The following is a 27953-nucleotide window of genomic DNA, read 5'->3' on the forward strand; positions in this document are numbered from 1 at the left end:
TGGCTGTTGCCAGAGTCAAACTATCAAGTGCTGATGCTTCTAGATGCTAACAGTTCTCCTCCAGGCTGTGTTGGAGCTGACTTCATCAAAGAACTCATTTGAGTCAGTGAAGTATGGAGTCTCTGCTCTGATGCAGAACTGCCCTGGTTAACAGTCAGATCCAGGGGCTCTGATTCAACAGGATGGATCAGAAAAGGTGCAATTAATGAGTGATGAGGAAGAAGCGTCTCTTCTGGATCTGACAGTAGTCAAAGCCAGGAGTACTGTAACTGGATTTGGGTCTAGAGGAAACACCTTATCGTCCTGTCCACATTAGCTTCAGTGAAGCTCCAAGAGGACCAGCTAACCTCAGAGAAGAGGTATAAGAAGGTGGCCTGAATGGATAACGGGGTCTGGCTCATAGGTGAGATGGATAAAAAATCTAGGTGGATTTACAGATCCGCTAACCATCGCATCTAAAAAGAACATTGGCACCAAAGGGCAGACATCTTGGTCAGTGAGGCTGATGATGGTCAGATCTGGAGATCTCTTCTTTGGTAATTTAGATTTTTCCTTTTCTTTTTCTCTCTCTCTCATCTCCTTTTGCTTCTTCATGGATTTTTTGGCCTTTTTGAAAGACGATGATGGAGAAGGGAAAGAAAAAGCAGCCACAGACTTCCTCGATACTAAAGAGGGCTTCTTTCCTATGCTCCTATGGTAGGCTGAACGAGACACTTTGAAATCATCTTGTTTCTGTTCTCTATGAAGGCTTGTTGTCTGAAAGTCTCGCAGCTAGAGCATGCAATATCCAAATGAGAAGGCAGAAAGCAATACACCCAATTCTCATGTACATCTGAATTAGACAGCCTGTGGGAGCAAGCTATGCATTTCTTACAACTGAAGGGCTTATCTGCATCCTCACAGTCCAAATGAAGAAGAAGAAATAAATATCCTAGAAGACATTAAGTTTTAAAACTATAAATATAATATAAACTGGAACATAAATATAATCACTAAATTTCTTTTTTTTTTACTTTTTATGAAAAAAGACCCTGATGAAGTAAGAAGGAAAGAGGAAAAGGGGGGGGGGCAGGAAGCATAACCTCTACGAGAAGGAGATCAAACTTAAACCCATATAAAAGTTATTTATCTAGATATATCTCTTTTTTGTGAAAAGCCACTCCTGAGCACCAAGATCCGTCAAAAGGTTATGGAAGCAAACAAGATTTAAGGCAGCTCAATCCTTTTACAAGGGATTATTGGTAGTGGAAGAGCCTGAGCACTGGATCAACGTTTAGAAGTGGCCAATGCTGGATCAGAAACCCATACGCTGAGGAACAGATGGAAAAGACGACATCAGATCTGCCATTTGATAAACCAGACGTTTGAGCAAACAACTCTGCCTTGTCAGCCATTAACCAAAGCAAAATTCAGCCAAATGGCACTCATATATTATATAAAGAGAAAGAGAGAGAGAGAGCTACACCACACACACACACACACACACACACACACACACACACACACACACACACACACACACACACACACACACACACATGCAGAGAGGTGTGTGATGAGCAGCCCTCATGGGGGGGGTGCAGATATGAGACAACATATTTATGCTCATTTAAGGAAAGTCAATGGTGCAGTGATCAACAGAATGGGACTTGATAATAGCGCCATTGATTACTTGGAATACACCAACCCTGATACAACCAAAACTCTTGCATTTTCTCTTATTGCTTTTTCTACATCATCTAACTTGTTCTTCCATTTATTTTTTCCTGAGGATTGTATATATTTTCTTTAGATATAATAATTTCTGACATTTTGGTAGTTTTTTTTTTAATTGCAAAAGCTTCTGTCTTTATCTCATTAAGTTATTTTGCAGTTTCATTGCTGTTCTGTGACATTCACACACTTCATTTTCCACAGAATATATTTTCTTATTTGTCTTTTTCTGAAGCTTCTATGAAATTTTCTAAATTCATGTCTTTTGATGGTCTGCCCATAGTTCTTTTCTGCATTAGTCCTCTAGGGAATATCCTCATTTTCCTCCTCAGTTTGTAAAATCATGACAAGAGAGCTACAGTGTCATCATACTAGAAGTTAGGCCATACTTCTCTCCCTTTACTTTGTATTGTGAAACAGGACAAAGATAGTGCTGCATTGGTGACCAAAATTAAACAATAATAAGAAAGAAGTGGTAGGGACATGACAAGAAGCAGGAATATTAAAAAAGTATGCAGGCATCAACAATCAATAGCATTCCATGCATACAATGCAATACATTAAAACTAGTTATCAGCTGCAAACACAGTCTTCTAAAAGTATGGACCAAAAAGTACGGCTGAAGATGTAGCTGAAAAAATAAGAGCAGTTAAATTTATTTTTGAACACTCACTTCTGTGTCTTGCTATAACATAGTTATTTTCTGTTCAAATACTCACAGAATAAGCTATCCCTATAAAGAGAATGGAAAAAGTACAGTTGTGTACACTTACCATAAATTTAGATGTTCAAGTGTATTCACTGTTGCAGTCATTACATTTGGGTAATCTGCTGGCAGGTTGCCCTCAGTCGGCCTGATTAACAAAGTCTTGGGTCCTGCTTCGGTTGCTGTCCCTTCTTCCATGACTTCAGGTTGTCAGGGGTATAAAGTATACAGCCGATGCCATTACATCAGTTTTTCTTGCCCCAGATGTCAGGTGCCCCCCTAATGGGGAGCAAATAAACACAAAAACACAAAAGTATACCTCCAACAAAAAGCAAATACACCAAAAAGGCTTTTAAGCATAGTAAAAGAAAGTAGAGGTATAGCCAGAAAAAACTAGGGGGCTGGAGGGAGGGTAACTAGGACTGCAGCAGTGTATACACTCGAACATCTACATTTATGGTAAGTGTACACAACTGTACTATGTTCTTCATGTTTCACTGTTGCAGTCATTACATTTGGGTAGATTCCCAAAGCTATGGTTGGGAGGAGGAGTTTATACAGCATTAGGGCCAGCTATAAGGCCCTGCAAGACAGCAGTGGCAAAGCCAGCTCTGGATTTAGAGAAAATTGGTAAATTATAATGCTTGGTTAAAGTATGTAGAGAGCTCCAGGTGGCAGCTTCTAGGATGTCCCTGGTAGGAACACCTCTGAGAAAGGCTGCAGAAGTAGATGCAGCCCTGGTAGAGTGAGATCTGATCCCCTGGGGGATAGGTTTTTCCATGGTGCTTATAGCAGAAATGAATGCAATGGCTTATCCATTTAGAAATGGTTTGTTTTGAAATAGCCTTCCCCACTGCCCCTGCAGCAAATGCTACCAGCAATTGTTCAGATTTTCTTCAAGATTTAGTCCTGTCCAAGTAGAATCTAAGTTGTCTGTGCGCATCCAATGAATGCAGAATCCATCCCACTTTGTTCTGTTGATTGGGAAAGAAGGTTGGCAAATGAATGGACTGATTACTGCCACACTGGAAACCACCTTGGGCATGAAGGATGGACTTGTCCTGAGAGATACCCTGTCCGCATGAAAGATGATGAAAGGCTCCACTGTCATAAGGGCCTGTAATTCAGAAATCCTTCTAGCTGATGTGACTGCTAAAAGGAATGCTGTTTTCCAAGAAAGAATTTTTAAGTCTGCAGTAGCAGCTGGCTCGAAAGGAGGTAAGAGTGAGTTTCTCCAAAACAAAGTTAAGGTCCTAGGCAGGGGTAGGAGCTCTCCTGGGTGGTCTCAAGTTTTTTGCCCCTCTGAGATACTGCTTGAACAGAGGATGAGAGAAGAGGGGTGGTTCTGTGTCATAATGAGCTGAAATAGCCGAGGCTTGGATTTTAATGGATGAAAAAGACAGGCCCTTGTGAAGCATCTCAGTTAAGTATTGCAAGATCTGAGGTAAATTGGGTGCTGCTGTGCTCATCCCTAAAGGTTGGTTCCAGGCACAGAATATTTTCCATTTGTCAGCATAAGATTTTCTAGTACTAGGTCTCCTCACCTCCAAGATGACATCCATCACAGGTTTGCTGAGGGATGATAAGGGTGAATTTAAGTGATTAGCCAGGCTGCAAGGTTCAATGTTGGAAGCTGAGGGTGCAGAATTTGGTTCTCCTGCTGAGACAGCAGGGAAGGGGTCTGAGGCAGGTGCCATGGAGATATTTGTGACACACTGTGCAGGAGAGGGTACCAGTGTTGGCGCGGCCAGTCTGGAGCAATCAAAATCATCCTTGGTTTGTCCTGTTTGACTTTTAGTAGAACTTTGGAGAGCAGACGCAGAGGGAGAAAGGCGTAGACTGATAGGTTTTTCCAGCTGAAGGAAAGAGCATCCAATTTCCAGGCTTGTTTGTAGGGAATCCTTGTGCAAAACTTGTCCAACTGGTAGTTCTGGGGGGAGGCAAATAGATCTATGTCTGGGCTCCCCCATTCACTTGTCAACATGTTGAAAATCCTTGGTTCCAGTTTCCACTCGTGTGGGTCCATGAGGTTTCTGCTTAGTCCGTCTGCCAGTGTATTCAATTTTCCTGGCAGGAATTGAGTTTGTAGGTGCACTTGGTAGCTCAAGGCTGTGTTCCACAATGCCATGGCTAGTCTGCAGAGGGGGTAGGAATGTGTACCCCTCTGCTTGTTCATGTACCACATAACCGTGGTGTTGTCCGTCTTTCCCATTAGTTGTCCTGGAAGAATGTAGTCCTTGAAGGCTGTCAAAGCATTCTGTACAGCTAACATTTCTTTTTGATTGATATGTAGGTGCATTTGATTTGGGTTCCATTTGCCCTGAATGCACTTCCCTAACAGGTGAGCCCCCCATGCATAGTCTGATGCATCTGCAGTTAGGGTTTGGGCGGCAGGGGGTAGTGTGAATGGTAGTCCCTTGTTTTGGTGGCAGGCCTCTGCCCACCATAGAAACTCTAGGCATAGGCAAGGTATGATAGGAATCATTGTTTCCAGGCTGTGACAATGTTGACTCCATAGACTTTTTAAATACCACTGTAGTTTCCTCATATGCAGTCTTGCATATGGAATTAGAAGAATGCAGGAGGCCATGGACCCCAAGGCTTGCAGTATTTGTCTTGCAGATAGCTGGGTTTTTGTGGCCACTTGTTTGAAGTAAGTTACCAAATGAATTTGCTTTTCTAGCGTGAGGAAAGCCATCTGGGCAGTTGTATTCAAGCTTGCACCCAGGAATGTAATCTGTTGACAGGGTACCAGCTGTGATTTCTTTTCATTTATGGTGTACCCCAGACAAGTTAGAACCCTTTTTACAAATGCCAGATGATTTAAAAGTATGTCCTGGTTTTCTGCCTGAATTAGACAATCGTCCAGGTATGGATATATTTGAATATTTCTTTGCCTGCAAAATGCAATAACTGGAGCCAGGCACTTTGTGAATACCCTGGGCGCAGTAGATAAGTAAAGGGCAGTGCAGAGAACTGATAATGCAAGTAGCCTGCTTTGAAGCGTAGGTATCTTCTGCAAGATTCCCTGATTGGGATGTGCAGGTATACTTCTTTTAAATCTAGAGTTGCCAGCCAGGTGTCTTTGCCTAGCATAGGAAGTAACTGGTGAAGAGTCAGCATCTTGAATTTTGGAATCTTCAGAACGGTGTTTAGAGTAGACAGGTCCAGGATTGGATGTCATGATTTGTCTTTTCTCGGTACCAGAAAAAGCCTGGAATAGAAACCTCATCCCTTTTCCTCTTCTGGTACCAGTTGAATAGGCCCGATGTTTAAGAGGGAAAGTTCTTGTTTTTGAGCCTCTGCCCACTGATTTCGGGGCAGGTCTGGCCACCTGTTTAGTATTGGCAATGTGTGGAAATGAAATCTGTATCCCTGGGACACTATATTTAAAACCCATTTGTCCTGGGTTGTGAGTTCCCAGTTCTTTGCATGAAGAGCAATCTTGCCCCCCAAAGGGACGGTCAAAAGATAAGTGCTCGGGAATTTTAAAAGGAAGTCATTGAGTCTGTTTACCATAGGGGGGTGTCTTGTTACTTCCAGATTTGGAAGTGGAGGCCCCCCACTGCTTAGTTCTGAGAGTCGCCTGGGACTGAAACCTTGGGTTTTTGCTGTGTCTGGGTTTGGCTTGAGAGGATCTGGAATGGGCTGGAAAGGACCAGTTCTTAGTAGGCCAGAACCTACTAAATCTTGGAGGTTGCACTTGTAAAACATCTTTAACAGTTTGCATAGATTTAGCTTTATCTTCCATCTTTTTAAGAACTTCTTCAGCCTTATTGTCAAGCAGGCGGTCCTGATTTAAAGGAGCATCCAACAATTTAGCTTTAACATGATCAGGTAAAGATTGCTCCTTAAGCCAAACATGCCTTCTAAGCACAGACCCAGTAACAGCAGCCCTGCAAGAGGCCTCTAAAGAATCAAAAACAAACAATTATTAACTTTCTAATTTGTTCCTTCGGCTGCCTGAGGCAGGACAACCCATATGTTATGACTGCAGTTGCATTCTTGAAGGACATCCACATTGCAAAGTATGTTTTCCAACTTGCTCAGCAGAATGTATTAAATCCTGTAAATCGTTATTTTCCATTCAGTCAGGAATCAACATAATTTTCTCTTTAAGCAGTCCAATAATATGCTGTTGATATTTTAACATATGAAATTGGCAGTTTAAAGCTCTGATTGCCAAGGTTGCAGAAGTATAAACCTTTTTACCCCATCTATCCAGCAACCTGGAGTCTCTATCAGAACAGGTAGGATTTTTAGCAGTAGAAGCCTTAATGCCCTTGGGCCCTTGAGAAATGGTCTCTGGATCTGCAACAGGATTTTTGAAAAGGAACTTGTGGGACTCAGGAATCCTTTAGTATCTGTCAGGTTTACTAGGAGCTGGAGGCAGGGAATCAGGGGCCAAACTGGATTCCGAGAAAACATCATCAACAATGTCTAGTACAGGAGGTATAGCCAAAGGCCTATGCTGAGGTAGAAGAAGTTAATCCCTAAGCCTCTTTTTTGAATCAGAAAATTCCTGGTTTTCCCAATGGAAATGCTCCCTTAATGTATGCAAGGTTTCCCCGAAAGAAACATCCTCAGGAGGGGAAGCAGAGGGAACGGAATCCTCTGCATCAGAATCCTCGTAAATAGGTAAGGACAAATCCAGGTCATTTGAAGAGTCAGAAGAAACAGAATCCTGATCAGAAGATTCATAATCCAGCTCAGCCCTAGGCCTCTTGGGGGGGCTGACTACCCCTGATTAGAGTAATTAGATCTTTAGCCATTTTTATCATTTGTTTTTTAAGCATAGGGGCCTGAGCATGCGGCCTGGACGTCGTTTTTTTAAACATGGATCGAGATTTAGGCCTTAGTAATGAAGGCGGTGTCAATTTAATATGCAAGCCTGTAGGCCTGAATATACTCTCAGAAGCCGGTGCCTGCACAGCGGCTCCAGACCCATCCAAGGTAGAGACATCCACGGGTTCCATAGGTGAAGTATCTCGCGGCATACCGGACTCCGAATGGGTCTCTGTAGAGGCCTGCGAATCAGAAGTAGCGGGTATCAGGGGCTGCGAAAGCGCCTCACTGAGTACCGGTGAACTGGCGACTGGCTTAGGAGAAGCGTCATCAGCAGCTTTGGACCTCGGCGGCCTGTCTCTGTCTTTATCTTTGCATTTTTCCAGAATCCCGGTAGTCGGATGGCTAACCGATGACATTTCTGGGTAATTAAACCGAGAACCGAAATATTTAGAGGCAAAAATGTACTGACGAAGGATAGTTCGCTGAATAAATAAAGCACAAAACTGACAGCAAAGTACATCGTGGTCAGGGCCTAGGCAAGGAATAGAGTACGAATGAAAATCTTTATGAGGTATTTGCTTTCCACAAGTAATGCAATTATTAACTTTTACTGACATCGGTAAAGAGCAAGAAAAAGTTTCCCCAACTGGGTACTTAGCTTTAAGTTGAAGACTTCAATTCTGAAACTCGAAAATGAAAATTTCAGGAGTCGGACGGCCAGCACTTTTGCGAACTGCTTCTGCTTCGGGCCCCGCACGTCAAGAAAGATTGATGTAATGGCATCAGCTGCATGTTTTATACCCCTGATGACCTGACGTCATGGAATAAGGGACAGCAACCGACGCAGGACCCAAGACTTTGTTAATCAGGCCGACTGAGGGCAACCTGCCAGCAGATTACCCAAATGTAATGACTGCAACAGTGAAACACGAAGAACATCTGACTGACAGATACAGTGTCAGATAACTTAAGTTTACAGAAGACACGGAAACATCCTCCAAAATTAAATACATCCTTTCCTTTTTACATAGTGAAGTGGGCAAAGTGATGGCAATTGTTTTAGCAGAAACAATTTGCCATCTTTTTTCCCCCCGTAATTAAACTATGTTGTCTATTTGCTCGTATTCTTCAGTAATGCTTAAAGTATGAAGGTTAAGTACAAAGGAAAGTGGGTTTTATGTACATTTGGGATCTTAGTCATAGCCAGTTTAAGCATCAGGGGAACCATGTAGACACTGGGGGCCCCCAACCACAGCAAATTATCTTTGTTTTACATTTTTGTTACATGTTTTTTAAACCAACAAAATAAACCAGATGGATAGTAATAACTCTTAGGAAGAAGAATCCTACGGATTGGTACCACGTCTCCTTTAAAATTCAAAAATATTGCTGTTTGTAGTAGCAGTGTTTTGTCAAATAGCAGGTTTCATAATTTCATTAAATGTTTTATTACTGGCATAGTGCCCTTGTCTTAGTTAAATCCTGCTATACGACATTCTCTCCAGTAAAACTAGCATCACAGCTGAGAGTAGTCATCTGCAATACCAATGGCTGTGGGAACTCCCTGATCATCCCTGACAAAAGCTGCTGTTCACTGGGGGAAATGAACAAAAACAAAAAATATAATTCATTCTCCGATTGTGTCCTTTATCCGCAGCTTTATTCATCCTTTCCCAGCCATTTGAGCAACATCTGTGCTTACCTTGGAGTTTAAGAACAGCAGATACTCCTGATCTTCAGAGATGGTTTTCTTTTTCAACAAGTTTTATAAATACTGTCAGGACACCAGATACAATAACTCTCAACATATTTGCTCAAGAATTCTGAGCAAAACCCAAAACAATGGTTGAATAAAGACATACAATCAGAAACATGTTTGAAATATTACTCAATTCACTTAATTAACAGAAAAACATGTTTTGCATCAACATGCATTTTCTGAACAAAAGTAAGTTTGAAACTCTAATATCTGGTATTACTGACTATAATCATCAATGATTTACCAGCTAACCAACATTTTTTATGAAGGACAGATAAAAAAAAAAAATGAGGCAGAATCAGGCACATTCTGTGAAATCAGGGACAGTAAAAGGTACGCATTACTTCTCAGAGAGGTGAATACAAGGACTTACCACTGCTGTTGTTTGATGATTGCTAAACAACAGTCACTGTTTATCTGTGGACTCACACAACAATGCCGGGCACAGACACAAAACATTCAGACCCTTAGATCTTCTAGGAGTCTAATGGCCTCAATATCTCACATCTTATAAATAGATTTTGAAATGGAATTATTGGTGGCATCTGCCCACATCTGCACCCATTCTAAACCCAACCATGTTTTGTACAGAAGGTTGTTGTAGCTTGTTTGTAGTGCTGTGGATGTTGTGGCCATTATTTCTTTCATCTTCCTCACAATCAACCCTCAGAGGTGTGCACAAGAGGTCATTACAACTTATGTTAGGGCTGGTGAAAATGTGGTCGCTGTGTTTTTTACTTCTGTAACAGAGCTTAGAGACTTGCAAAGATGGTCACTACAGCTTGTGTAATGGCAGTTCACTGTCTAAGAGCAACAGCTTTAATCCATTACTGTGATTATTATTTTTTTTACTCATTTCCAAACAATTATACATCAGTCACGTATTCAAGTGCTTGCCTTTTGGAGGTAGCGGTGAAGAGGCATGCTACGTATACGCATGACGGCAGTTTATTTGAAATACATGACTATGGCGATTTGAAGCTTTGCTTTCATCATTCTCTAACACAAGACAGATGCACATACAGTGATGGTCTTTTTGGGTGAGAGTAGGGAGGCAGGCAGTATTCCCAGATATGATTTATGTATCCTCTTAAAACATTTGTCTTGCTAATCTATTGTCAGTTATTATTCTGCCAGCTTTGAAAATTAGGCCTTGGACAAAACCCGTGTCTGTCCTGAAAGACAAACTAACTACATTTCTTTACTCGCTCATCTTTTTGTTCAGATCACCACTGAATCAAATGGCTGGGAAAGGATGAATAAAGCTGTGGAGTACGGCAGAATGTTTGAAAGTAAGTGTGTGTGTGTGTGTGTGTGTGTGTGTGTGTGTGTGTGTGTGTGTGTGTGTGTGTGTTAGTTACTGCGAATGTCCCTTTATGAGATGGGCCATCATAGTGTGGTACACAGGCCTATTGTAATACAGGTTTTTAGTTCATAGGTAAGTACTATGCTAATTGCTCTTGTAGGCCATTTTAAGCCTAGCCAATTTCCCTTTCAAAGGTGAGAAACAAATGGTGCACCTTGTGACTTTGAGGTAAAGACATTAATCATTATACCAACACATCCCCTAAAGCACAAGCAGAGGTCTTGCTGAGATTTGAACTCATGACCCTTATTTGCAAGACCAGTGCTCTGACCTCTGAGATACAAGGCCATATAAGATCATTGTAGCTACAGATCAGTCTGTGTATACTACTTTCAAATTTCGGATTTTTCCTACTTCTAGACTATTTTCTTGAGCCTGCCACTATGCACTTACCCAGTTAATGTAACCCACTGATATAACCTGGAATCAAAATGCACAGAAGGGAAATGTTGCTTCTTTGTAAACATTCTCTAATGCCTTTTAATTTGTCAGTACAGGCCAAAAAGAGGGAAAAGGGATATGGCTTTACCTCCACAAATAATTTCTGATTTATATGAACCACTTCAAGTCATACATTTGAGCACAGCTTAGGTGGTCCTAACTGCTGCTTGATTTACAAATGAGTACTGTTTTTTGAGACAAGTATGGTTTAATATAATATATGTGCAAACACACTAACACTTCATACAAAATGAAAAAAAAACACCTGTTACACACAATATGAAGAAAATTACTACACACTATATTTAAAGAATTCCTGAGTTTATTCAGTAAGTATAATGTAAAAATAATATGCTGCACATTGTGTATGGCTCATGCTAAAAAGCACGTGAAAGAAAACAAAAGCTGGATAAACGCATGGTATACACCTCAAGCGTGAAAAACCAATGGTTAGGCCACAGCTGAACATAAAACTGTGCTAATCCATGGCAGTAAAAAAATCACTTGCAGCTTCACAGTAGTGCCTTTTATAAACCAAAAGTTGTAACTGACTGTAGTAGTCAAGGTAGGGAAACGGTTCACTTGCAGTCATACACCACACTTTATTAAACAAAGTACAAGTTCATCTAAGTAAGTCAGCTGATCACTTCTTCAGACTCATAAAACAGGTTAAAACATTGGTATTTAAAATATGGTTCAAACATGAAAAAACACAATGAAATGACTAAATTCAATTAATTAAAAATTTACATTCATTTTCTGGACACAACAGATATGTATTAAATAAGGACTCCTAATATTACTAATAACACACTGGCCTTTTTTATATCCATATTATCTAACGTTTTAAGTTAGTTATTTTAAAAAAGGTTTCAAGAAAATAGGATGAACCTCCTGATCAATCTTGAATAAGTAGTAGGAATCTAACTCTTTCTTATTCCTCTCTCTTGCTTTTACTTATATTCTCTCTTATACTTTTATTTATTTATTTCTAAAACCCATCCTTCCAAATGTTTTCCTATCTTCTTCTTCTTCCACATGTTTTGCTTTACTACTTGTGTCTTTTTATTTCTTATCTTAATATAGTCATTAGTCTCTACAAGCCTTCATATGTATATTTTGCCGCTTATTCTCATAAATAACCCTGCAGTCACTACATTTTTGTGTAATAGAAATGACATATACTGTCTTATCAAAGATACTATTTCTATATGGAGATTTATATAACCGTTTTTAACTGTAAAACAGCCACATGCTGTACAATTTCATGAAAAGTCCCACATGCTCAGATAGGATCCCTTTTTCAAAGATTCCCTCTTTTATAATAGAGTTCATTTTTTAGGAGTTTTATTTCTTAAAGAAAAGCTAGTCTATCAAGGAAGCTCCAAGTCAGGATCCGATAATACCCATCTCCAATTTTTCCAAAAATATTACAAAATTTTTTAAATTTGAATAAGTTATAGGGAATCTAACTTTAAAATCATGACCTTCCTCATCTTCTTATCTTCATAGTATTTAATCTTCCTTTTAACATCTCCCATCCCTATTTTTTGATTTATAATTCTTTACATTTTGAGAGCTTCTTATTATGTCTCCCATAGAAGTTTTCATTAATATAGTTATTGTCTTAAATTCTGTTTTCATTCTATAAACTTAAATTAATATTCTGTTCTATATTCCTTTCACTACATTTTTTAACTACATTGTATTCTATGCATACTATGTTATTCTATATTATTTATTGTTAGATGTTAAATACCAATGTTTTAACTGTTTTTATGAGTCTGAAGAAGCGATCAGCTGACTTAGATCGCGAAAGCGCTTACTCTTGTTTAATAAAGTGGTGTGAAACTGCAAGTGAACCGTTTCCTACCTTGACTACTACATCTCAGTTACAACTTTTGGTTTTATAAAGGGCACTACTGTGAAGCTGCAAGTGATTTATTTCCTGACGTGGATTATTCCATTTTTATCTTCAGCTGTGGTCTAACCATTGGTCTTTTCATTTTTTTCATGCTAAAAAGGCCTTTCTCCCACGATGTGCCCATTTGCAGTTCAGAAGCGTGTTAGCTGTGATGAGGTAATACCTCATTATTGGCTAATTTGCATATCTCTAAATCACATTGACTACTACAATGTGCACATTGTGGCAGCAAACAGCTTCTGATTTAGGCAGTGGCATTCTCCTACTGCCCCACCCCCAGTCACTCTCCCAAACACACAAGTACGCACAAAATGAACACACATAGCAGTCCCTAACCTGTCTGCCCTCCTGTTTTCCTCTTAAACCCTCACAGTATTTGAAGTGCCGTTGGGGCCATTACAGTAATTCCTAGTGCCTAGAGCACCCCCCCCCACTCTTCTCTGTTTTGCAGTTGGTGATGTTACAGCACATTGAAGAGTAATCCCCATACTGATGGTGGTGCCATTAATGCACTTTAAAGAGTTCCTGATGTCTAGTGCATCCCTCTACCCCTGATCCCTAAGCAGCTGCTGGTAATATTATGGCACTTTAAGAGTAATCCTTGGTGTCTAGTGGATTCCTTTACTGCATTCATGTTAAGTAGTTCACTGCCATGATGTAGTAGGGATGGCCTTGCTGATCTACACTGCTGAGAGATTTACTTTCCTTCCAGGAGGCGGTCCCAGGGAGACAGCACATGGCTAATTAGCTTATGTCTCTCCACCCAGAATGTCTCATTAGCATTCAAAACTGCAGCAGAGCCAGCCCTTCTCAATTCTGTACATCTTTGTATTAGAGGACCATGCAGCACCATGTATGGATGGTTGCTGAATCAAGGAAAGGTACAGTGACATGTACACAGGGGTCTACTTTACTTACCTGAACAGCCACATCACCGACTTTCACTTTGCCAAGACGAAAGGACTGACAAACCAGAAGACTGACATCTGGAACACCAACTTTCTACTCGAGGTAAGTAACCGCTTAGCCACCCCCCCAATAAATAAATAAATAAATAAAATAAACTGAACAAAATTAAACCCACCCATATGGGGGGCTCCCCCCTAACTAAATATACCAACTCCAAGATCGGGCTACTGCGGGGGTAAAGTTCAACAGGATGGCCAAGAGGTTACTTACCTTGAGTGGATAGTTGGTGTTCCGGATGTCGGTCTTGTGGTTTGTCAATCCTTTCATCTTGGCGAAGTGAGAGTCAGTGATGTGGCCGTTCGGGTGACTAAAGTACCACTGTACCTTCTTGAATCGTACCCCAAAGTGTTTACAGAACTTGGTGAGGACAAAACTTAATGCCATAAAGTAAATTGACTTCACCATTATTTTATGCCAGCATTCAGCAGTTTCCAATCTTTTGTATAGGTTTAGAGTTAAGGTTTGTGTCTTTCGGCTTTTCCCGGTTAGGGGTCGCCACAGCGGAACTCCGGTCCGCTAATGATTGGCAGTAGATTTTTACGTGCTGGCTTGCCGGGCCTAATGCACAGCCTTCAACGAAGGAACACCCATTCATGCATGTTGCCACAGAGAAGACGCTCTATCTGAGAATCGAACGAGCAACGTCTAACTGTGAGGCGACAACGCTGAGGTGACAAAGTAAAATTCAATCCTTAGTTTCTCACTTGCCTTGTTATATGCTGTCACATGGCAAAATTACTTTGTACCAGACTGTTGTTCTTGCATGGATCTCAAAAGCTACTGCAATGTCTCAGACTGGTTTTCACCATAAATGTAGCCAGTGTGAGAAAAGACTCCTTCATACTTTGTGTGCCAGGGGAGATGACAAAGTGAAAAGCAGACTTCTGATGTATGCTAAGAGCTTGATATAATGAAGTAGAAAGCTCCTTCTGAGTGTTAGCTCTGCCTGCAAGAGTAGGGAATATGAACAATATGATAGTAGGGTGGAGTCTAATTCCACGTTCTAAGCCCCCACCCCTTGGACTAAACTAGTAAGAGGAAGCAACTTTACACCACTTCCCCTTTGTGCAATTATCCCCATAGCAATAAAATATTCTGCTGTTAAATGGTTGAGCATAAAATAATTTAGTTGACAGCTTCTATTGTTGGCAGTGCATTTAAACATAAGCATGTGTTACAGCATATCATAAAATATAATAAAAAAATCACTTTTTTTTAAATCACAGTGCAGTATTTAATAGGTCACAAATTTAATAAATGCTATATATGTTGCATTACTAGGAATAGAGATTACTAATCTAACAAAATGGATATCCGTCAAGTTTCAACCTCACAGATATAAAATGTTAAGTGAATTAATAAAGAGATCTGCATGGCTGAATAGCTACAAATTTTTGGAACATTTGTGAAATGCTGTGCGTGTCTGTTCCTTACCTACATTTCTTAAGCACTGCACTGTGACAGTGAATCCTTTGGTTCTAGGCAGTAGGTGGTACTTAAGTTTTGGCAGGCCTTTGGCTTCTGCGACCTGCATGCTGATCTGGTGTTTCTTCTCTGTGAAACGTGTGCCTTCACAGTGAATTAGAAACTGTAAGCAAAACAAAGAAAGGAATGGAACATTTATGACAAATAAATGTTTCAAAAGGCTACCTCTATGAACTGCATTACTATGCTATGACAGGTCAGTCTTAAATTAATGAATTAAGCTTGCAAGTCAGGTACTGGACCACCTGTAAATTCAGGGAAATGTAATCAGGCAATCACTCATTTTCATAAAATGTTAACACTAAAATTAGTAAAGGACTTATTAATTCACTGCGCATAAAACAGCATGATGCATTTTAAGTTCCTTAAGGCTTGATGACTTAGTTAAAAATGGCATAGTTCATTACTAATTACATTGCTTAAAGAGTTATAACTCTATATACACAAACATGAGGATAGCAGATGCCAATAAATGCAAGAGTCAGTTTCTCCTAACAAATAGTTTAAACCTGTCTGGCCTGATGGCACGGGAGATGAGGTGTCTGCCTCTGTTGCTAGTAGCCTGGGTTCAGGAATGGACACAGGTGTTCAAAGGGTAAGCCTGGGTAAGTAGGATGAGCTTGCTCTCCTTCCTGGGGATGGATGTTAGGGCCCCTGCAAAGACTGCAGGGGCCTCCATAAATCTAATGAAAAACAGAAGAGGTACCAAGTAGAACTTTACTCCAGATAAGATACACTCCAGGAATGCACCTCCTTCCTGACTACTGAAATCCAAAGAATAAAGTGGTAGGCTGGGGAGAGCAGCTACACCTGGGGGTAAGTGTTACAAAAATATAACAGGAAGTGACAGAGACATGGATGTATAACCTACTACAATGCATTAAATAAACAGCAAACAACTGAACTGACTTCTTGTAATACCTATCACTAACACTATCTTACCAGTAACCCCAACTTAAACTGCAGCAACATATCCCACACAGTCCCACAATGATGTGATGTGGATGATTAGCAAGAATTATTTAAGTAAGTGATTGTTGGGAGGGCAATGGTCATTCTCAGAGTTCCTCTTTTTATGGTGTATACTGAGGACACACTCATTTCTTAGGAAGTAAGCTTTGAAGCCCTTTGTTTCAGTTAGTATTATACAAACTCCTTGTGAACGAGTTTGCGCACAGGCACACACACACACACACACACACTTCTGTTAGTGTACTCTACTTCCCACAACAGTTGATATTGGCTGAGTTGTGAGGGATCTTCTGATTTAAACGCCACACTATTCTGAACCACCTTTCTCCTCTCCTACTGTTTACTAAGGGATACCTGCTGGATCTAATAGCAGGGTACCCACTGGTAGCTATTTCAGTAAATGCCTGCCTTACTTCTCTGTAGATAATTCTTTTGCAACCCTTATCCCATGCCTTGACTTTAGTGACTGTACCATACAACTAGTAGTTATTAATTTACCAAACATATAAAGGGATTATAAAGAATTATCATAGCTATACCATGCTGTCCCTACTATATTCTCTGACACAACGACCTGTACATTATCAGTTTGAGGATGCTGCATGTGTGTATCTAATCTATACAAATTAATTATTAAGAATGCCATCCTGCCCCCAACCTGCCCTCCCCACAATCACTTAAATAGTTATTTTTAATTGCCTACTTTCCATGTGATCCACTCCACTTCTTTTTCCCAATCACACAAGCAAAATTAACAACCTTTGCTTAGCCAACCTACACATCACTGCTTACTCAATAATCCAGTTAATGCTACAGTATCTAGCAGTAATAGCCTACTCCCATTACAAGTGTGCTAATTCAAATATCTAGCGTAGCTCTTTTGAAAGTATTTATCATTTTCATTCTCTTGTGCCACCCCCAACCCCAAAGTCTAATAGCTTTTCTTTTCCATTTATTAGTTTCTGCTGTTTCTCACTATTCATCTCCTCCACTACTCTCTGAATTATCATGTTTCTTTAGTGAATATCTACTTTGGTTACTATGGTGATCTCTGTTCTCCAACCATTTCACCAGCCATTTTAACCAGAACATGAGACACAGCAGCTAAGCTTTACATTTTCTTCCATAGTCTCTGATCCCTTTCACACTACCTTACATTCAGGACTGCATGTCATTTCTGTATTTCTTTCTTTTGTACTCTATCCCTGCTCAAAGCACTAACTCACTATTCTGGCTTACTTCAATCTCCTTCTAGTCTTATTTCAAAATGCTGGAAATGTAGGTGGGAGAAACAGTTCTCTACAGTCAAAATTTCTCCACTCTTCCACTGAAATGAAGCTTCATCAGTTTCCTCTGATTTCTGAGACTTTCTTGTTACCCTGAGCTCCATCTCATAGCTCTTGACTTCAGTCACTCACTGTAGCTTATATATAAGTTGTCACAACTGGAGCGACCATAACACTTTCTGTATAAATATGCTTACTGTGTAAGTCTGTGCAAACTTAACAACTGATTAAGTACTTAAGTTTACACAGACTTATACAGTAAGCGTATACATAATCTTGACAACTGATTATTTGTAAAAAGTAATAAATTAAGTTTCAGAAACAAAGTTAAAAGGTAACTTTTTCCTTTTGTATAAATTAACCAGTGTTTGCAGCTATTGGGCCTTGGAGGCAATGGACTACCCTGACACTATAAGACTATTAGATACTTCTGTGAGCCCCTTACTTTGATCATTGCTGAACAGAATCTCCTCTTCAATCACAGCTAGTTGTCCATTCATATGAGGAATGACTAAATTGCTGTTTAGCTGAATGTTGAGACTGATTTCTTCATTGTTTGGGGAGACAAACTGTGGTTGGGAGGTTCAGAATTCAAGGTCAGGTCAACAGACTCTTACTGACTCAAACCTAAACAGACATCCATCAAGTCCGAGTCTTCATTATTTTTTCCAGACCTCCACACAATCTGAAATTTTGCATTTTTACCTTATCCTCTATTCCATTCAAATGTTGTCCTACTGACTCAAAACAGTATTGCAATCAAACTAGGCTATCTGTTACTTGAAAAAGAAAGTTTTTTATGCAGACCATGTCAAACATCTAGATGGTGGAATGGAACATGACAGAGTTCTTATGTAATCACACACTGCTGTCAGCATCTTGATGTTCTTCGATTTGCTTACAATGATAGGGGTTCTCTCCTCCCTGAGAAAACCCGCTCCGAAGATGTTACCTCTGATTCTTCCTGGATTCAGGCTTCTGTATCTTCTGTTTCTGTTCTTGATCATCTTCCTCCTTTTCCCTGCGAGATCTGGACATGGAGGATTTCGGATGGCCTCCGCCTGAGGATTTTTTTTCTGGAAAACTCACCTTGAGCTGAGGAAGGGGAACATTTTCATTGAAGGAATTTTTCCATTCTTGCCTTCCAAAAGAGAATTTAGAGAATTCCTTCTTTCTCTTTTTCTTCTCCTCTGCCATCCTTTTAGCTATCCCTTTTCTGGGATAATTTGAATCCTCATTCCATGCCTAATCCTCATTCCTGTCTCCTGCTCCTTCTGCTGCTCCTGATTTTATAGGGTTTTTTTTTATATTTATTTTCTTTTCCTTCTTAAATTTCCCTTCAAGTGGATCCTCTCCTGCTATCTCAGGGCTAATACAAGTAAGGTTGCTACTGCTCCTTCTGTCTCTCCTAAGGATTGGGTTTTTAGACAGTAGTGGGGAAAAGGTGACAGGTTTCTGCTACCTGTCTCACTGTGGGTAAGTCTATAAATTATTCATTTGTGTTTAAATATCAGTGTTTTCTTCTTTTGCTTCTGTTTTAGCAAAAGCTTGCTTCTCCCTTCCTGCTTGTGAAGAGTGATATGCTAAACTTCAGATGTTTGCATGCTATTGACTGAACAGGTTATTGTGATAAATTACATTTTGGTTTTTTGATTGGGCGTTTTGCCTCAGGCGGTTGCGGCTGTACCGTGGACAGGGATTGATGCGGTTATGGCTTGAATAGGTTTTATCTGAGTTACACAAGGCTTTCTAGTTATTAGGTGTGTTCAACAAGATGCTGTTCTTTTGGAAAAAGATGAACAGAAGTTAAAATTTGGAAGAAAAGGCAAAGACATCAAGACTGTAGAAGATCCCAAAAGTTCAGCTTCCTCAGCCTCCTAGATTTTCCAAAAATTGGCCCTGTCCTTTCCTCAAAGGGACTCGTCTCAAAGGAAGATAGGCGAGAATTAGGCTGTGGTCACCTGTTGACCTCTTAGGACACTATGAAGGAAGATCTCAACAATCCCAGGAAGAAGACAGATCCCAATCTCAAAGAAAAGAATCAAAAACCTTCACGACTGGGCTTTACCAGGTGGGACCCTGCCGACTCGGGAATCGGAGGAAAACTGTCTTTTTTGCAGGATTGACTCTCATTTTACCAGTGGAGGAAGGTGGGCGTTTATTTTAAAACAAGTACCACTTTGCTTTCACACTTTGCCAAGGACTCCATTGCTGGCCGATCTGCCAACTTCAATGGGGTCAGAGGGCTCAATCAAGTGGATGCCTTCATGAGAGCCATAGAGCCTGTTCCACCTCTCGGAAATGGGTATTTATTCAAGGGCTGTTCTGGTCCTAAAACAAACTCAACAGCACTCATGGAGACCTTTCAGGTACCTTTGTATTTAAAAACACAAATTCCAAATGCTTCTTCAAGAACTCAAATTCTTAATCTCTCAGGGCCTCCTGGATGGACGATGGTGGTGACATTGGACAAGAAAGCCTGCATGCATATCCCTATCAGACAAGAAATCCTCTCAATTCAGAGCAGGTTGAGGCACTTTCCATTCTCCTCTTCTCTCCCTCTGTTTGGTCTTTGGTTTATCTACTGCGCCCAGAGTCTTCACACCAGTGGTGGCTTACTGCAGACTGGCTTTTCAGATTTACCCCAGGATGAGCGACTGCCTTATTCGTGGAGCAGCTGCCTTATTCTCAGCTAGAGACAGCACTGGATCTTCTGCTCAAATATCTGACTGGGTTCTGAACAACTTAAAAAACTACTGGGACTTTATATAAAAACAACAATTAAGTATTCTTGGGGAAATCTTAAATACAACCTTACAAAGCCTCAAACCTACAAAACAAACACTTACCAGCTGGCTTTACTCAGCAACACCAGCAACTCTATCTCAGCTCACTGCAAAGGAAATGCCTGCAGGCTCTCAGGCTCTGGGCTACATGAGCCTCCTGCATTCAACAAGCCACCACTTCATGAAAAAGCTTCAATGGTATCTAAAAGTGTATGGTCAACCTCATTACCACGATCTGATCACTACTACCCTCTCTGATGCCTCCAGAAGGAAGATCCCCTGCCTCCAGAAGGAGTCTCCAGGTCCAAACGAAAGGAAAACCTTTACCCCTCAAAAACCTTTCGCTCCCTCAACCTGGCCGCCTCCCTAAACCACCCTGAAGCACTTTCATGCCTGGGGAGCACAGGAACAGACACGAGGTTCCACATACCTTGACATCAAACCATGAAGGTTGGCAGTTTGGCAGTTCAAAATGCCCTACAAACCAAAAAAACCTTTTAGCCCTTCATTCTCCTTACAACCAGGGCCCCTGCACCACTAAGACAGATGGGGCCACGGTCATGTGGTACTCATCATCTCAGGGGTTCTCATTCACTTGGGACACAGACTAGCTATGGCTTCTCCACATCTCATTCCAAGGTTGAATCAGCATCTCCAGGCTCTTAGCAGTCAGCCTGAGCAGAAACATTTTCAGATCCTCACGAATGGATGTTCAGATCTTGCTTTGTTCAGTTAGACAATAACTTGGGGGGGTCCCCCCCAGAGTTTGTTTGCCATCCATCTCAATCATCAGCTCATCCCAAAGCGAATTATCCACAAACAAACAAAAAGTGGATGCCTGGTCTCACAAACAGCAAGCCTTTTGTGGATGCATGCCCCCCAGCTCCCTCTCTTTCTCCTGCCTAAATGCCTTCCTCCTCAGATTGCCTCGGGACAAGCCCAAGATAAAACTCATCTTGGCAAACCAAATTTCTTGATTGCTCCAAATTGCCCTGATAGTTTTTCTTCCACAGGGCCCTTCCTGTTCTCGGGCCTCCTTTGCTTTCTACTGAACAATCGCAAGTCCCATTTAGAGGGCTGTCTTGGCCAAACAAGCTTTTAAACAACTAGTGCTTGGTCTTCAAAATCTGATCGTTCTTTCCTTCCTTCCATTGGAAGTTAGGGTTCTTTGGAAGCTGGAAGAGAGGTTACTTATTTGGATACAGTTTATTCATTGGATGCAGGACTATTTTGGATGCTCCACCTAGGCTCCTCTCTCCTCAGGTTCCTTTTACCTTTCTATTTTCTCTTTTCTTTCTTTCCTTTTCTCTTATGACTTTTTCTATCTTTTTAAGACTATGCTTGCTATGATCCTAAAAGCGAAGTTTCTGCGATTCCTCCCAGTTTTTAATAAGGGGCTAAAGCACCTTTCCTCAAGGACCCTCCCCTCCTGCCTATGATGCCCCTCCTGTCCCTGCCTGGGATACTGGATCTAAGTGTTTTTTTAAAACTTCTTCAGCCTTTGAGCCTGCTGCATCTGGAGATATGTTCTCTTTCAGGAAGTTGACTCTTTGTTAGTACAGACCTCTGCCAGCAGGGACCCAGAGAGGCCAGCCTCATGACTCTGGAGCCATACCTTATCCTACTTTCAATCCTACTTCCTTGTACTAAAATCCTACTTTCATGCCTTACCTGATTTCGCTTTTCCATTCCCTACTTCTTTTCCAAATCCCTACATTTTCCATAAAAAAGTTTTGACAAATTGGATGTGCACAGACATTTCTTGATTTGCACAGACAGAAGTTCAAGAATTCAGACAAGATCACAATTTCAGAGTTCTTGCTTTTGTTTGTTTCTTTGCCTGTTTTCTTTGAAACCTTCCAAATGGAATGGAATTTTGTTATGGATCAAACTATCAATCAGATTTGGGACTATTAGCACCATTTCACAGTTTCTCATCCACCATTAGTTTTTTTCCGCTCATTAGTCCTCACCCTACTTTCTACAGTGCTTTCCTCAGAGTGTTCTGTGCATCATTCACCAAGGGAAGTCACACTTTTGTAAGTGGTATCTAGGGGCAGGCTTTTCCTATGCTGTCTTGCCTCCCTTCTACTTTGGTTTAAAGGCTTAAAGCCTCCTCCCTTATTCTCTTGCCTCCTCTATACAGTTATGAACCCTCAGTTGCATCGCTTGAGGGGCAATTCTAACCTACAGACTGCAAATAGCGAAAATGTTGAAACATAGTACAGTTGTGTCGTCCTACCATAAATGTAGATGTCTTGATTCTCTTGTGTTGCAGTCGTGGTGTTTCCTATTTTTGTATCCTCTTTTGTTGGGTGTTGTGTCTAGGGGCAAGAAAGGGTTGATTCCATTTTTGATTTGTTGTGACTTCACATCTAGGGTGAAAGAGGTTGAGAAGCTACGGAGCGCCGGCTGAGGGTTGCTGTAACAAGGACCGGGCGACTAGCCGATACTGTTATATGACTGACGCCGGGACACTCGAACCAGGATCAACACAGTCAAGCTAGGTGCTCAACACTATCTTTCGATCAGGAAATGTCTGAACTACAGACACTAAGATAAATATAAAGGGACAGATTCAGAAAGTACACCAGCAACAGTCTTTTTCCCAAGCTGATGGACCACAGCTGAATCACAAAGTCAAATTCATAAAGAGGATCCACAAAACCCTCACCAGTAATTAGTTAATCAAGGAGCTGTGCAAAGTGTACTAAGTGATACAGTGATTTAACGCAACATTCACTCACAGAGCTCCATGTTACTCTATCAAATTGATAGAATGATGACATCAGATGATGTGTACACTTTGCAAAGATTTTGAAAGGTAATAATAACATAAATTTGCAATCCATCAATCAATAAATAAACAAGTTATATGTGTAGATGTACATCACTTACAGTTACAAAATATAATGCCTGCATCAACCAATCAATAAAAAACTCAAGTTATATATGTAGATGCACATCCCCTACAGCTACAAAATATAATGTCTATATCGTGTAAGGCATTCAAGCCTGGAAGCGGGTGTGCCAAGGTCTTCTGTAGGAAACACAAATCAATTCTCTTTGCAGCTAATTGCAGGAAGTCAGAAGAGTCTACGTAATCTGTTATCAGAAGGAGCACTGTGGAGTGTGTGACAGGGACAAGAAATCCATGGACAGTGAAGTCACTGACATCTCTAGCATATAAAGTGTTGTTTGGTAAAAATCACAGTGAACATTTACTCAATTCAGCAGGTGCCAGAGAGCTCAGGTAAGATGGCTGCTTAACCTCAAAGCTGTGGACAAAGGGTTGGATAAAAAGTAATGAATTACCTAGTTCCAGGTGAAGAAAAAAAAAAAAGAAAAAACACACGAAGAAGGACAAAGAGAAAAGGGAGCAACAGCCGACATAATTTAGAGCAGCATCATGGGAAGAACAGCTTTGCAGACTGTTCCTAAAGCTGATGATGTCTGCCATCAACAAAGAGAAGTGAATAAGCTAAAAAAATAATCCAGGACTTGGAAGAGGACAGAGCATCTCTGGAATAAGTGGTACAGGAACACAACAGAAGGCTGACAGAAATAGAAAAAAGCTACAATGGCAAACAGGAAAACTCAGGGACCTATAGAACAGACCTAGAAGAAACAATATAAAGATAAAATGAGTGCCAGAGCATATTCTGGATACAGAACTGGAAAACATGCTGCTGGAACTGCTGGAAACAAGATTTCCATTACCCAGATTACAAGAACCAATAACAGAAAGTATCTTAAGAATTGGTAGGATGGGAGATGTAAGAGGAGGACAGCCAAACAACATATTAACATGAATGCACAGCTATAAGTTAAATAACAAATTATGACAAGACAGATCTGCCACTGCACACAGTCTGTGATCCGTGTTCTTCTAAAGTGAGGATACTGTGCACCGCAGTAGATGCCCAAACTGGTTGCTCTATACAACTCTTCTCCTATAGGATAACATGTAGCATCTGCTCTGCTGCGCACAGCTCCATTCACTGGTGAGTTTGACATGGAAACACTCAGCATATTTTTAAGAGGTGGGAAGAACCCACAGAGACACAGGGAGAACAAGCAAACTCCAAACAGGCATTGGCTAGAGATGAGACTGAACCTTGAACCTTGTGCATGGGAAACGAAGACCTTAACCATTATGCCAGCTGGTTTCTCTCTATATATTCCCTGCAAGTCTCCCTCCAATTCTTTGAGAAGTCAACTTCTCAAAGTGAAAAAAGCTGGAACTGCTGATCAAAAATCGATTGATCACACATACTGCTTTTTTCAGTGTAAGACTGAGCTACAGTGGGGATCAGGGAATATAATCTTTCTCCACTGTATTGTTATCTCAAAGCTGGTATACATAATTAACAGGGGGTGCAGGGGTCTTGTATCCCTGCAAAAAAGTAGATCTTGGTTTTCTTCATATCTTTGTGATTCAAAGTATTGTGTATTTGAATCTTTGTAATTTGAATTGTTTTGAGTGTATGTCAGTCATTCGAAGTTTTGATAATTTGAACATCCGTCATACACTTGTGTATGTATGTGTGTGTGTGTGTGTGTGTGTGTGTGTGTGTGTGTGTGTGTATGCTTAATACAATTTAAACAGCATAATATTGAGAGAAAAAACATCTAAATGCAAAAATATCTACAGCAAAAACATCTAAACACAAAATAGTGACAATTTCCCCACTGTTGTGCATCCTTTGAGTTGCTTTATATAATTTGCAGAAGGTGTGGGGGTTGCATTGGTTTTAGATGTGGTTTGGCTGTGTCAATATTTTGTGTTTAGATATTTTTTGTTGTTGATATTTTTCAATTTAGATATCTTTGCTGTTGATATTATGCTATTTAGATTATTTTATGTATACACACACACACACACACACACACACACACACACACACACACACACACACACACACACACACTCTAAATCACGAATCCCACAAGACGAAAATAACGAAGACTTACAATTATGAATGGACAATTTTTCTCAGGGCAAGTAAAAATATTTTCTTTTCCCCACTGTAGTGCGATCCTGGAGTTGGTATATATATCTATCTATCTATATATATATATATATATATATATATATATATTTATGGGTTCACTTTATAATTTTGGAATACTGAAATACCGAATTTCAGTATTTCAAAATCATAAAGCTGAACTTCCATAATCCCGACAGCACACAATCGCGAACACACAATCTCGAACACATACACACCATACACCACACAACACATACATTGTCCAACCCACGCTACAACAAACAAAACACACACAAACAAACAAACCTACACTACATGTAAGCAGGGGGCCAAGCCTCCCTGCACCCCCACACACCACCTACTTATATATAATAACTCCGAGATCGCACAAACTGACACAAAAAGGAAACACCCACCCACACATTTCACAGTCCCTCGCACACACACAGACATCACACATAGGTTGGTACTGGGCTATCTGCCCAAAGGCATATATTAGCCCAGCCACGTTGTGCGGTATTCACCGCCCCTTTAGTAGTTCCCTAGACCCCTGTACCAGCAGCTAGTACCCTTGGCCCCTATCTAGTAGTGTTGTTGGTGTGATCCCTGGTGTGAACTTTCTGTTACCCATCCACTCATCAAGATTCCTCTTGAAGAGTGATAGTGAGGGGTTCTGTCTTATGTAGATCAGGACCCTGTTCCATAGTAAGGGAGGTCTCTGTGAAGGGAATCTATCCCTCTAGCATGTTCTATTCATTGTTGTGTTGAGGTTTATATCCCTAGAGTGTGTAGCTCGAGTAGATTTGGTTTTGCTAAGATGGAGCATGTTCAACAATTCTGGGTTGGACATGGCTCTGTACGTTAGGCAGAGATCGCCTCTGAGAAAGCGGTATGCAACAGAGAACAGTCTTAGCTTTTTCAATTGTGCTGCATAGGGCAACTGTTTGAGGCCAGTAATCCTCTTGGTTAGGTACCTCTGTGGTCTCTCCAGCTGCTGGAGAAGTCTAGCCAGGTACATTCCAATTGGTGCATTGTACTCAATAATGGGTCTGATGAGGGAAGAGTAGAGGGGCACCATTACATCCTTAGATCTTGATGCGAACCCTTTCGTGAAAAGATGGGTCACATAGAAGGATTTTCTAACCACTTTGGCAACATGGTTATCGAAGGAAAGCTGACCATCTACTTGGGTCCCTAGATCCCTTATTTCTTCTTCAGATTTCAGGGGATTACCTCCTATGTTGTAGTTTGTGGGTACTCTGTTTTTTTTAAAGGGGATTACTACGCATTTTTTTGCATTTAGCTTGAGACCATGGCTTTGACACCATGCATCAGTCTCATTTAGGCCCTTCTGGAGGATCTCCATGTCGGCCGGAGACTCTATTATAGCACCCAGTTTGCAGTCATCCGCAAACTTAGTCAGCCACAGCCCTTCTGTGCTTGTCTGTACTTCTGAGAAGTATATGCCAAACAGGAGGGGACCCAGGACAGAGCCCTGAGGCAATCCACTTGTTACTGGTCTGGATTCGGACATAGATCCCGCTAATCTTACTTTATGGGATCTGTCTGAGAGCCAGTTTGCGATCCATCTTGTGACATAAGGGTTTATGCCCAGGCTGGTGAGCTTATCAATAATACCTGAATGGGGAATGGTGTCAAATGCTTTAGCAAGGTCAAGGTAAGCCGTGTGTACCTCCTTTCCCTTATCTATAGCCTGAGTAACTGTCTCAAAGAAATCCACCAGGTTCAGGAGGCATGATCTGCCCTTGACGAAACCGAACTGTGTGGGGTCCAGCGACTGGAGGTTCCCAATCTCTCCATTTATGAGTTCCATAATGATTCGCTTCATAGCCTTATAGATCAGACTTGTCAGGCTTATTGGTCGGTAGTTCCCAGGGTCAGTTATGGCCCCACCCTTGTGTAGCGGGACCACCATTGCCGTGCGCCATTCTATGGGCACATATCCTGTGGAGAGGCTGAGACTGAATAGGTTATTAAGATGCGGGGTTAATTCCTTTTGGAGCTCGCATATGACACAGCCTGGGACACCATCTGGTCCCATGGAGGCAGTGTTTTAGCTTTAGATAGAGCCTTGTTAACCAACGTATCAGTAATAATTGGACTTACACAATCCCCTAGAATGATAATAGGCCCTGTAGGTGGTGGGGGGTGGGGGATTTGCACTGAACCTGTCAGCCAAGATGTTGGCAATGTCAGAAGGGTCAGTGAATTTTGTTCCATTTTGTACTAGCTCAGAACAGACCTAAGCGTTGCCATTTAGGTTTTTGACGCAGCCATAGAAGGCCTTATGGTTATCCTTGGCATCCTTGGCAACTTTCTTTTCAAAATTAGCTTTAGTTGACTTGATGAGGGCCCTCAATTTCTTACTAATGCTGATCAGGGATGATTTTTCTACTTGAGATTTGGCCTTTTTTTGTATAAGTCTCCTCCTTTTATTGTAAAGTTTGCTTATGGCCGGGGTCCACCAGACTGGTTTCTTCTTGCTTGAGGAAGGAGTCTTGGTTTTATTTGGATAGCACGGTCCATGCAATCCTGAAGATGCATATAGAGTGCCTTGGTGTAGGATTCCGCATCCTGGATATCATTATCCTTCTGCAAGGGAATAGTGAAACTTTCCACTTCGGATGCAAGAAGTTTGAAGTTTGCTTTGGAAAGGTTTATGACTATGGTTTCTTTGATTGGGGGAGGTGGAGGAGTGAGGATGTCCAGGGTTATCAGTTTGTGGTCGGATCTGACCAAGGAG

The 27953-nt window shown here is 41.0% G+C and overlaps 1 protein-coding gene across 3 annotated transcripts in view; it reads right to left on the reverse strand.

Moving 5' to 3' along the window:
* AGPAT4 (1-acylglycerol-3-phosphate O-acyltransferase 4) overlaps positions 1-27953 on the reverse strand; it is a 1187234-nt gene that overhangs the window by 372530 nt on the left and 786751 nt on the right. For all 3 annotated transcript variants that reach the window (XM_044068028.1, XM_044068026.1, XM_044068027.1), the window contains one exon: positions 15101-15254. In XM_044068028.1, the coding sequence (XP_043923963.1) occupies positions 15101-15254 (154 nt within the window). The remainder of the gene's footprint in view (positions 1-15100; positions 15255-27953) is intronic.

This window comes from Protopterus annectens, chromosome 1.part0 (assembly GCF_019279795.1).
Source record: "Protopterus annectens isolate FY-2018-M chromosome 1.part0, PAN1.0, whole genome shotgun sequence".
Classification (NCBI taxonomy): Eukaryota; Metazoa; Chordata; order Ceratodontiformes; family Protopteridae; genus Protopterus; species Protopterus annectens.